The sequence below is a fragment of the Herpailurus yagouaroundi genome, unplaced genomic scaffold (genome assembly GCF_014898765.1).
Source record: "Herpailurus yagouaroundi ecotype Mexico unplaced genomic scaffold, PumYag 184, whole genome shotgun sequence".
Taxonomy (NCBI): Eukaryota; Metazoa; Chordata; class Mammalia; order Carnivora; family Felidae; genus Herpailurus; species Herpailurus yagouaroundi.
The window spans coordinates 32,155,421-32,168,352 of NW_024412415.1; the positions used below are offsets into that span (position 1 = coordinate 32,155,421).

The 12,932-nt window shown below is 41.2% G+C and overlaps 1 protein-coding gene across 6 annotated transcripts in view; it reads left to right on the forward strand.

Moving 5' to 3' along the window:
• The window catches only part of IQCH (IQ motif containing H), a 218,903-nt gene that overhangs the window by 17,257 nt on the left and 188,714 nt on the right, over window positions 1-12,932 (forward strand). For all 6 annotated transcript variants that reach the window (XM_040493057.1, XM_040493060.1, XM_040493058.1 and 3 more), the window contains exon 4: window positions 4,930-5,047. In XM_040493057.1, coding sequence (XP_040348991.1) covers window positions 4,930-5,047 — 118 coding nt within the window. The remainder of the gene's footprint in view (window positions 1-4,929; window positions 5,048-12,932) is intronic.

Below are 12,932 nucleotides of genomic sequence, written 5' to 3' on the forward strand. Positions count from 1 at the left end.
TCAGCCAGTTGAGCATCCAACTTCAGCTCAGGTCATGATCTCACGGTTCGTGGGTTCGAGCCCCCTATCAGGCTCTGTGCTGGAGACAGCTCAGAGCCTGGAGCCTGCTTCGGATTCTGTGTCTCCCTGTCTCTCTCTGCCCCTCTCCTGCCTGTGCGCTCTGTCTCTCAAAAATAAATTTAAAAACTTAAAAAAAGTTTTTAGTAAGAAATAAATTTTTTTAAAAAGCAGCAGAAAATGAAAAAATAACCAGAAAAACGTTTGCAACAGCCATGACACAAAAATTGCTAACATTCTTTTAAAAAATTTAAAAAAAGTATTCATGCCAATACAAAAAAAAAAAAGTTGACAGAGGACAACAAACTACTCACAGAGAGAGAAATGCAAATAACCAGTAAACGTGAAAAATGTTCAATCTCACTGGTAAGCCAGAGAAATGCAAATTAAACAATATATTACTGTTTTTTCCTTACAAATTAGCACAACAAATCATTTAAACCATTCTAATAATCAGTGCTGATGAGGTAGCAGTAGGACGGGCATACTTTTGTTTTACCACTAAAGGTGTAAGTTGGCACGAAGTTCTAAAAGGCAGCTTCTCAACATGTGCGAGAAGCTTTTTAATTCATTTTTTTTAATTTAGTGGTTGTACTTCTAGGAATTTGTCCTAGGAAATGAAAAGAGAGAGACATGAATCTGTGTATGTTTGTTAATTTCAGTGTTCTATTTAATACCAATAAATGTGGAAATAACCTTAAATGTTAATAGTAAAAGCATGATTAAATCTATAACACATCTGGGGCTCCCGGGTGGCTCAATTTGTTAAGTGACCGACTTTGGCTCAGGTCATGATCTCACAGTTCGTGGGTTCGAGCCCCATATCAGCCTCTGTGCTAGAGACAGCTCAGAGCCTGGAGCCTGCTTTGGATTCTGTGTCTCCCTGTCTCTCGCTGCCCCTCCCCTGCTCCCACTCTGTGTCTGTCTCTCAAAAATAAATGGACATTAAGTTTTTTTAAAAAAATCGATAACACATCTATGTGTGTATTACATAGCTATTAAAACTGGTATTATCCAAGAAATTTAATGACATGGAAAAATTCTCACAGTATATGTTGAGGGGGAAGAAAGCAGGATGCAAAATTATATCTCAATTCAAATTCACGTCTAAGTACATAATAAAGAGAGGTAAAAAGATTGATAAGAAATACACAAATAGAGGGGCACCTGGGCGGCTCAGTCAGTTAAGTGTCAGACTCTTGGTTTTGATTCGGGTCCTGATCTCACGATTTTTGGATTTGAGCCCCACATTGGTCTCTGCGCTGACAGTGTGGAGTCTGCTTGGGATTCTCTCTCACTCCCTCTCTCTGCACCTTCCCTACTCACTGGTTCTCTCTCTCTCAAAATAAACATTTAAAACTATTTTTTTAAGGAAATCCATGAAGAGAGTTTCACTTCTAAGAAGATGGTGTAGACATACTTCTCCCTATTCCTTCTGATAAATACAGCTAAAAACCCTGGACGTTATTATAAAAGAAGTTTATGAGGACTTAGAAAGAAGTGAGACCAGTTAGGGGGCCCTGGGACCCAAGGAAGGACATATGGTGAGGCCCCTGGATTTTCTTTCTGCTTTATGTATCCTGTTATCCAACCTGTATCATTTTCCTTCTCTCTGAAGAGCTTCTGGTGACATTTCTTGCAAGACTCTGGTGACGAATTCCCTTAGTGTTCATCTATCTGAGGAGATCTTTATTTCCCCTTTGTTTTTGAAGGATAATTTTACTTAGATACAGAATTCCAGGTTGGTGTGTTTTATTCGTTCCACACTTCAAATATTTCACCCTGCTTTCTTGCTTGCATGGCTTGTGAAGGGACGTCTGATACAATTTATACCTCTCTTCTATAGGTTAAGTTGGGAATTTTTTTCTTTGTCTTCTTTCGAGATTTTCTGTTTGCTCTTAGTTTTTCATAGTTTGAATAGGATATGCCTAGGTATAGTTTTTCAGGATTTATCTTCGCTTGGTATTCTCTGAACTCTCTGGATCTGTGGTTTGGTGTCTGTCATTAATTTTGGAAAATTCTCAGCCATCATTACTCAAATACGTCTTCCGCTCCTTTCTTCTTTCTTTTTCTGATGTTCTCGTTATATATATGTATGTTACACCTTTTATAATTGTGTCACGGTTCCTGGACATTCTGTTCTGTTCAGTCCTTTTTTCTCTTTGCATTTCAGTCTGGGTAACTTCTATTGACATTTTTTCAAGCTCATGGATTCTTTCTTTGGTTGTGTCCTATTAATAAACCCGTCAAAAGTATTCTCCATTTCTTATGGTGTTTTGATTTCTAGCATTTTCTTTATATTCTTTGAGTTTCAAGGTTTCTGCTTACATTAAATATCTGTTCTTGCATGCTGTCTATTTTTTTCTATTAGAGCCCTTAGCTTATTAATCACAGTGATTTTAAATTCCTGGTCTGATACTTCCAAAATCTGTTATATCTGATTCTGATGTTGGCTTTGTCTCTTCAAACCTTTTTTTTTTTTTTTTTTCCCTTGCCTTTTAGCGGGCCTTGTCATTTTTTTTTTTTTTTTTTTTTTTTTTTAAAGCTAGACATGATGTATGGGTAACAGGAAGTGAGGTAAATGAGTCTTTATCTGGCTACAAATTGTGCTGTATACTGTTCGCTGTAACAAACAGGTAGGTAGGTGTCTGAGGCTTCCATTTCTTCAACCGTCTTTGTTTTTGTCTCCCCTGGGGTCTTTGATTTTTCCTAGAAACTTCCTCCTAAATAGGCCTGAGCCCGAAGTGCTCTCATCTGTGATCCTCTGTAGATGTAAGTGTGTTGAGGGGAAGCATTCAATACTCCTTGATCAGGCCTCCGCCTTTCAGTGGGTCTGTGCCTCTGAACTGTTACCTTCACTAGTTTTTCTTGGAATTTCCCCCTCTTGGGTGAGACAGGAAGACTGGAAGGGCCTGGAGTTAGCTACTTGCCCTTCCTCGGGTCAGATGATAATTTTCCTTGAGAGCTGGCCTTCATTACAGGGAACAGAACAAATAACAGAACTCTCTGGGAGTAGTTCGAAGTGGTTTCTTTTCCCTTCCCCCTGCCAGAAGCAGGAGGTGATTTTTCTGTGTCTTCACGGTGGGAATACGGAGAGGCCCCTGAAGGTAAAGTCATGAAAGTTTTACCCTGCCCCCAAGCTTTGGCCCCACTGAGGCTTTTTGTTTTTGTTTTTTTTTTTTAATTTTTTTTTTAACGTTTATTTATTTGTGAGAGTGACAGACAGAGTGTGAGAGGGGGAGGGGCAGAGAGAGAGGGAGACACAGAATCCGAAGCAGGCTCCAGGCTCTGAGCCATCAGCACAGAGCCCGACGCGGGGCTCGAACTCACGGGCCTGGCCCGTGAGATCGTGACCCGAGCTGAAGACGGACGACCAACCGACTGAGCCACCCAGGCGCTCGGGCCCCACTGAGTTTTTACAGCTCAAGTTAATACACATTGAGCCTCTGGCCATTTGTTAAGTGGAATTTAACTCTTCTTGCCAATACCAGCTCCAGCAGCAGGCTTCCATTCTGGAGCTTTAGCAGGGTCTGTCTGTCTGTCTGTCTCAGTCTCTCTCCAGTTTTCAAGGCAGTAGTTTTCCCTGTGATCTGGATTCTCTGACAGATGAAAGAAGAATTGCTTTTCAGTGTGTTGAGGTTCTTCTTATCACTCCCATCCTCACAATAACTTCTAAGCTCTTTACGCGTTGGAACAAAACCAAACGTCCATAAATTGCTTTCTAATGAAAATTTTACAAAAGTGGGCATCACAGTAGAGTCAAGAGATTGGGTCATTATGGTTGAGTTTAATTGATCCTAATTATGCTGACCAATTTAAAAAAGTGGAATCTACTTTCAAATGAAAAGTTTTAGTCTGTTATAGAGCGTGTGCTCCTGAGAGAGGGGGGTGAGGGGGAGAGAGAGAGAGAGTGCACGACAGAGCAAGAGAGGGAGAATGTTAAGCAGGCTCCATGCCCAGCAGAGTTCAAACTCATGAAATGTGATATCATCATGAGCCGAAATCAAGGGTCTGGCACTCAGCCAACTGAATAACCCAGGTGCCCCTCAAATGAAAAGTTTTAAGACATACATTATACACACAGTCATTCTTATAACTTTGTTTTTACATTGCCCACCCCTCCCACCCCCCGCCATGGAACTGCCCACTGCTTAATAAGAAAGACCTTCAACCACCTTTGATCCTTAAGTCTTTACAGTTATATAAAATAGCAGACATTTAAAGAATGTAAGTGCCAACTGCTTAGGGACAAGCATTTTGAATGTATTTAACATTGGCTATTCTGTGGTTTGGTTTTACAAAACAATATAACATGCTATATTTTCTCTACCAAGAAATATTTTATAGTATAGTAATTCTGTCCGTTGTGGGTCATATAAACTCAGCCAGAAATAGAGCTTTTTATTCATGCTATAGTGGTCATTATCAGACTCAGAAGTTCATATGCTTTTTTTTTTTTTTTTAATTTTTTTTTTCAACGTTTATTTATTTTTTGGGACAGAGAGAGACAGAGCATGAACGGGGGAGGGGCAGAGAGAGAGGGAGAAACAGAATTGGAAACAGGCTCCAGGCTCTGAGCCATCAGCCCAGAGCCTGACGCGGGGCTCGAACTCACGGACCGCGAGATCGTGACCTGGCTGAAGTCGGACGCTTAACCGACTGCGCCACCCAGGCGCCCCAAAAGTTCATATGCTTAAAAAACAAGTACAGTTTCGTAGTAGTAAAAATGCTAAAGTTGGTCTAGTTTACTGTAATTACCAATAGAATATTTCCTATAAAATCTAATTGAACTAGGAAGCATTGTTTCAAAATTACAATTTGTGAAGCTGTTGAGATTTGATTTAAAATTTTCTTTTTCTTTTTTAAACTTAGGTTGCTTCCAGCTGTAATTGATCAGAAATCATTTATTTTCCCTCTAGAATCTGAGGGTAAACTTTGGCAACCCCAAAGACAGCACAGTACATTTCCACAAGCCTTTCCAAGAAAAAAGGTAGGCATAGAGATACCCATAAAGACAAAAAGGGGATTAGTGGTTGTGGAAGCTAGGGGGAGGGAAGAATGGGGAGGGACATCTAATGGAGATCAAGTATCTTTTGGGGATGATGAAAATGTTCTGGAATTCAATAGTGGAGATGGTTGCACAACACTGTGAATCTACTGAACACCGCTGAATTATACACTTTTTTTTAGCATTTTAGTTTTTAATTTGTTTAATGTTTTATTATTTATTTTTGAGAGAGAGAGAGAGAGAGAGAGAGAGAGAGAGAGAGTGCAGAGGGGAAGAGGGGCAGGGAGAGAGGGAGACACAGAATCTGAAGCAGGCTCCAGGCTCTGAGTGATCAGCATAGAGCCCGACACGGGGCTTGAACTCACAAACCGTGAGATCATGACCTGAGCCAAAGTTGGACGCTTAACCAACTGAGCCACCGAGGTGCCTTGAATTGTACACTTTAAAGGGATAAAATGAAGGTATATGAATTATAGCTCAATAAAGTTGTTAGGAAAAAAAAACTTTTTAAGAGCAAAGGTAGGAAATTTGCTTTGCGTTCTAAATGAGAAAACATGCCTATTGTTTCAATTATGTTCGTGGTAGGGTCAGTTCCTACCACAAGACAGCTTTCTTCAGAAAGCAAATATATCACAACAGAATGCCTTCCAATGCCTTCCAAAAAATGCCTACCAATTTTTTAATTGGCAATAATCACACCTCAGATAAACCAATGGCTACGATACTGCCACTGTGCAAAGCCAGAATTTTGGAACAGGGCCCTAGAAGGAAAGTTTCCAAGTGGCAAGGAATTGAGTTCAAGAGGTTACTGATTTTGCCTCTTGAGTGTTCTTGCTCTTTAATTCCTGTTCCCTCCCCAACCCCCCACAAGTGATAATAGCTCACCTCCTGTCAGTGCTTTTGGAACACTAACTTGTTTAACCTTCAGAACGATTCTAGAAAGACGTGCTATTATGGTCTTCATTTTATTGATGAAAAAAAACCAAGATTCAGAAATGTTAAAGAAATTGCCCAAGAGAACACAGCTAGTAAGTGTCAGGGCCAGGATGATGAACCCAGAAATGTAGGCATAACCACTGTGGTACCCCTTTGTAGGCAATAACTTTGTTGAGGTATAATTAATATACCATAAAATTCACCCTTTTTAAGTGTTCAGTCAGTGGTTTTTAGTATCTTCCCCAAGCTGTGAAGCCATCATGCAGTACCCTTTTTATAATGGCATTATCCGTATTTTTCCTTTACCACACTTGGCAAAATTTCTAACTAGATTTTTTTTTTTTAAGTGTCAGCTTCTCTCACTAGAATGGAAGTTTAATGAGGGCAGAAGCCATGTCAGTTTGTTCATTGCTGTATATTGCCAGGGGATTCTCCATAAATGCTTGTGGAATGAAGAAAGGACATCATAGGGACCCCTAAGGGGGTGCCCACCCCCATGTAAAACCAGTCCAGGCTCCACTACACTCGCAAAACAGCCAACTCTGACCACGGTCGTGGCACTTCTTACACGGTGTTCATTTGGCCACTATCTGTGTGCCAAGAATTGGCAGAGGCACACTATGATCAATGATGCCAGGTCCCTGCTCTCAGAGCTTACATTCTAGTCAGGGGAGACAGACCATCGATAAGAAAATACCACATCATAATAAAGGCTGTTCTGAAAAGAAAACGGAGTGCTATGATAAAGGGAGCTTAAACTTCTCACCTCCCTTACTAGTAAGTCTCTGCTTCAGCTCAATTTCCCCCCTCTCCCCCAAGAATCTCAAGAGGGTCACTGGTGGCCCACATGTAGAAGATTGGGGCTCTTTGGAAACAAAGTATCTGAAACTAGGACTCTCTCGAATGTATAGCTGCTATTATGATTCCGGAAAAAAATAAAACCACAGCCAGAACGTATTTTCCCAGAAGAGTTTTGAATACTGGAGAATGATCATAAAGATAGGGAATCTTATGTGCAGTGTGTAAGCCCAGAGTTCTTTTAAAGACTGTGAGCATGGGTGAGCTTCATTTACAAGGGGCATGGACGGTTTCCTACCCTGACTTTACCTCCAGGGCCTAGATCCCTATTGTTGTTTTATTTCTAATATCAGTGACATCTGCTTAAAAATGCATAACCGCTGACATACAAGATAGCCCTAATTTTGCATTGTAAACTCAATGACAAACAGTGCTGTTTTGCCAGCTGTTCCCGCAAGCCTCCTACACCAACTTAAAAGCTTATATTATTAAGTAGCAGGGAAATCCAACTGGGATATTACCACCTTTAATTGCCCACTGCCAACCTGTTCGACTAGGTAAACCCAGGTTGCTTCCTTAAGCTTCCTTTCTCCAAAGTAGATAACGATCTTTGGAGTTCCATTTAGCACCAAAAACTTGCATGACAAACAATTAGGAGTTGCTCAATTATAATTACACTCATAATTAAGAATTGTTTATGAGGACAGCTACATGCCAAAGAATGAAACTGGACCATTTTCTCACACCATACGCGAAAATAAACTCAAAATGAATTAATGACCTAAATGCGAGACCTGAAACCATGAAATTCCTAAAAGAAAACAGACAGTAATCTCTTCTACATCAGACTTAGCAACATTTTTCTAGAAGGTCTCCTCAGGCAAGGGAAACAAAAGCAAAGATAAGCTATGTGGACTACACCAAAATGAAAAGCTTTTACACAGCAAAGGAAACCATCAGCAAAAAAGAAAAACAAAAAACAAAAAAAAACCCAAACACAAAAGAAACAAGGCAACTTACTGAATGGGAGCAGATGTTCTCAAATGATATTTTCAATAAGAGGTTATACAACTAATAAATATATAAAGAACTATAAACACTAAAAAACCCCAATCTGATTAAAAAATGGGCAGGGCATCCGGAATAGACATTTTTGCAGAGAAGGCATAGAGATGACCAATAAACACATGAAAAAATGATCAACATCACTGATCACCAGGGAAATGCAAATCAAAACTGCAATGAGCTATCACTTTCCACCTGTCAAAATGGCTAGACCCGAAAAGGTAAGAAATAGCACGTGTTGGAGAACATGTGGAGAAAAGGGAACCCACGTGCACGGTTGGTAGGAATGTAAACTGGTGCAACCACTGTGAAAAGCAGTACGGAGCTTCCTCAAAAAATTAAAAAATGGAACTACCACATGATCCAGCAACTCCACTATTGGATATTTACCTAAGAAAATGAAAACATTCATTCAAAAAGATGCAGACACCCCTATGTTTATTGCAGCATTATGTACAATAGCCGGGATATGGAAGCAACACAAGTGTCCATCGATAGATGGATGAATAAAGAAGATGTGGTACATATACACAATGGAATATTACTCAGCCATAAAAACGAACGAGATCTTGCCATTTGTGACAACATGGATGGACCTCGAGGGTATTATGCTAAGTGAAATAAGTCAGACACAGAAAGGCAGATACTACAGGATTTCACTTACATATGGAATCTTAAAAAAACAAAAACAAACAAACAAAAAAAACAAATGAAGCAACAGATACCAGACTCTTAAATACAGGGAACAAACTGGTGGGTACCAGAGGAGAGGTGGATGGGGGATGGGCAAAATGGATAAAGGGGATTAAGAGGTACAAACTTGCAGTTATAAAGTAAGTAAGTCACAGAGATGAAAAGCAGAGGGAATATGGTCAGTAATATTGTGAGGGAAAAAAACAATTGGTTATTGATCTTTTACTTTCGAAAAAGCCGTATTGTGATGACTTTTCTTCACAATGTATCTTTGCTCCTCATCAACACCAGCTCAGCCCCTCTTTGGGGCACCTCAGGCTACAGGGTTTGAAATAAAAACAACAAAGGAGAAGATGGAGGGAAGAAGAGAAGGAGAAAAAGTTTAGGGGCCAAGAGAGCATTTGATTTTCTTGTAGTATCTGGTGAGCAAACTCCTACACCGTTCAGATCAAAGGACCTCCTTACAAGCACGATACAGGCTGTGGAGCAGGGGAAATAAACGCATCCCATTGCTTGAAAATGATTCCCTCTCTTAATTCCATACAATGGGGGGCGCCTGGGTGGCGCAGTCGGTTGAGCATCCGACTTCAGCCAGGTCACGATCTCGCGGTCCGTGAGTTCGAGCCCCGCGTCAGGCTCTGGAGCCTGGAGCATGTTTCCGATTCTGTGTCTCCCTCTCTCTCTGCCCCTCCCCCATTCATGTTCTGTCTCTCTCTGTCCCAAAAAATAAATAAACGTTGAAAAAAAAAATTTAAAAAAAAATTTCCATACAATGGATGCTTTATCAGTCGAACAAACATAAAAAATACACTGTGATCCACTATGATGCAGCAATGTGCAGAATCAGGGTCTAAGATGGGAAGGATCCAACTTTGTGGATGTGGACGAATTGAGAAAGCGACTTTCAAACTTTGCTCTCAAACTGAAGTTTTGAAGATTTTGGACATCATGAAGAATAATATGGTGAGAGATGAAAGAAGGAAAAAGAGCAAGTAAGCATGGCTTCCCAGACTGTCGCTGAGAGTTCTGCCTCACTTGGCGTTGGGCGGAAAGTTTTGCAGATGAGATGGTAATTGCATTTCACAGACCAGAGCGCACAGAAGACAAGGCCCCCAATGAGCCAACCACTGTGACCTCCATCTTCTCACAAGAAGCTAGGCTCCATGAAAGCAGTGGCTTTTAAAAAATGTCTGCTCCTGGGGCGCCTGGGTGGCTCAGTCGGTTAAGCGGCCGACTTCGGCTCAGGTCATGATCTCGCAGTCTGTGAGGGCTGTGAGTTCAAGCCCCACGTCAGGCTCTGTGCTGACAGCTCAGAGCCTGGAGCCTGTTTCAGATTCTGGGTCTCCCTCTCTCTGACCCTCCCCTGTTCATGCTCTGTCTCTCTCTGTCTCAAAAATAAATAAACGTTGAAAAAAAAATTAAAAAAAAATGTCTGCTCCTTTTCCCTGGGTTTTTAAAAACCCTTTTATTATATTATGGAAATATCCAAAGAGAAAACAGTCCAGGAATGACCATTTCTCCTTCGCCTAGATTTAATAACCATTAAACTTTGCCATTTTTGTGTCATCACTTTTTATTGAAGTGTTTTAAAATACAGACCTAAGGACATTTCATCCCTCAATGCTTTAACATGCATCTTTAAAAATGAGCATATTCCTATAGCTGAGTCGGTTAAGCGTCCGACTCCCGCTCAGGTCATGATCTCACAGCTCATGGGTTCGAGCCCCGCATCGGGCTCTGTGCCGACAGCTCAGAGCCTAGAGCCTACTTTAGATTCTTTGTCTCCCTCTCCCTCTGTCCCTCCCCTGCTCACACTCTGTCTCTGTCTCTCAAAAATAAATAAAAAATGTTAAAAAATTTTTTTAAAAATGAGCATATTCCTACATACCCACAGCACCATTACCACACCTAAAAAATGAACAATAATTTGTGAATACAATAAATACTCAGGTCATACTCAGATTTCCCCAATTAATCCTCAGATGGCTTTTACCAATCCTCTGTCCAAACCTGGATCTGCCAAGATACATCCTTTGCATTTGATCATTTCTCAAAGCTCTATTAATCCAAAGCAGAGAGACTCTGTTTCATTCATCGCTGTAATCTGTGCCCAGACAGTGCCAAGCCCGGAGTAGGCTCTCACTAGATGACAACAACACCGTGGTTAGAAGTATGGGTTCACATCCTGGGTCCACCACTTCCTACCTGTTCCTTGGCAAGTCACTTAACCTCTCTGTGCCTCACTTCCTCATCTGCAAAATGGACGTAAGAATAGCCCCTACCTCATAGAGCTGCTGTAAGGATAAAGGAGCTAATATTTGTAAATGTTTATAACAGCACACCATACGTGGGTGACTGTTATACAAGTGTGAATTCTTATTATTTGCTGATGAATACTGGCCAATCTCAATTATGTGCCTAATATGTGCCAGATACTATTTAGGCATCAGCCAAACATCTCTGCTCTCATGGAGCTTACATTCTAGTTGGGGTGGAGCAGTCATTAGGAAAACAAAAAATGATGCACAAAGTAATTATATAGTATGTTAGTTGGTGAGAGAAAAGCTGGGGAAGGAGCCTAGGGGTGTTGGATGGTCTCACTTGAGCAGGAATCTGATGGATGAGAGGCAATGAGTCTTTGGCTATTTGGAGGCAGAGCATTCCAGGCAAAGGAATTGGAGCATGCAAAGACCCTGAATTAGGAGTGTGAACAGCAAGGAAGCTACAGGGGAATGTGCAGGGGGAGAGGAGTAGGAAAAGTGGTAGGGGGCCGGATCTCGAGGACCGTTGTGAGGACTTTGGATATCACTGTGATGGGAAGCCACTGGGGTCTTGTCCTTCAAGGATGTAAAAGAACAAGGGCAGAAGCAGGGGGACCACTTAGGAGCCGGTGTGGGCCATGATGATGAACTTGTAGCTCATCCTCACAACATTCTGAGGGAAGGAATTATTATTATGCCCATTTTGCAGATATGGGACTGGAAGATGGGAGATGATTCTAATCTAAACCCAAGCAACAGCAGAACTGGGATTCAAATGCAGGTCTGTTTGACCTCAAAGTTCTGGCCATTTCTCACCATTGTGAGAAAATACAAAAACTTGGGCTACCTGGGTGGCTCAGTCGGTTGAGCATTCAACTTTGGCTCAGGGATAGCTCACGGTTTGTGAGTTCGAGCCCCACATCAGGTTTGCTGCTGTCGGCGCAGAGCCTGCTTTGGATTCTCTGATCCCCTCTCTCTGCCCCCCCCCCACCCCGCTTGCACTCTCTCAAAAATAAACAAACATTAAAAAAAAAAAAACAAAAACTTGAGTTCCCTTCCTGTGTTTGCCACAGGGAAATTTACAACAGAAAAACAAACAAACAAACAAACAAAAAAACCCACAGCAACATAAAGCCCTGATTCGGTTCACAAATGGCCCTAACGATAGCCAGAATTATCCTCAGGTATGTCCCTCCAAACTTTCCCAGAGAAACTTCTCAATCAACACACCTGCTCAAGGTGAACTTTTTTACTTTCCGATTTGTTGCAGTACAACTAATGTAGCAATTATGAAGCCGTGCTAGAATTATTCATAATACATTATGATACTCTATCATGTGTGATACCGTTTGGCTATAACTGGTTACTATTCACTTGGCTTACCTATACACTTTCAAGAGGTTCACAAGCTATAGCTTATGGAACAGATGACTAAGTGTGAGCTTTGGGGCTATTTCTATAAAAACTAGGCATCAAAAATAGGCCATTAGGACTATACCTCCTAATAATATTGTTTCTATAGAAGATTCACTTAGCTACATATTTAGGACTCATGACACCTTTCCCAGAAACAGAAGTAACTTACTACCTACAAGTGCAAGGACTACCCGAATTTCATTAGATGGTATTCGATGGTTCAGTAACATTTTGAAGGTGGCATCCCAAATTTCTCATGCCTTGCTCTGTACCTTCCCAGGAAATACTAACTTCTGGACACGCAGGAGAGCCGTGTTCTCTGGCTTCCCTACTCAGGAGGGTAGTTAGTAGCAGAGGGAGGTCAGTCATAGAATTAGTGATTGGCCCACGTGCCATAAAAATTGGACAGAATGTCACCTTTGGCCCACACCACGGCCGTCCACTGATGATTGTGGCATGGTGGCACATTGTAATGATAGCATAAACATAGTGAAGCTAAAAAAAAAAAAAAAAATGTCTTTCATCCCCGGTGTGCTATTTCCTCAACTACTTTACTTTTAATGGTACTATGTGTGAGGTAGAAGATCTGTGTGTGTCCGTGCCGTAAGGGGTTCAAAGTTTGTAGACGGGCATCCTACGGCATTGGCAATGCCATAACACAGGTTTAGGAAAAATGCTCCTGTAGGGCTAGCGGGGTA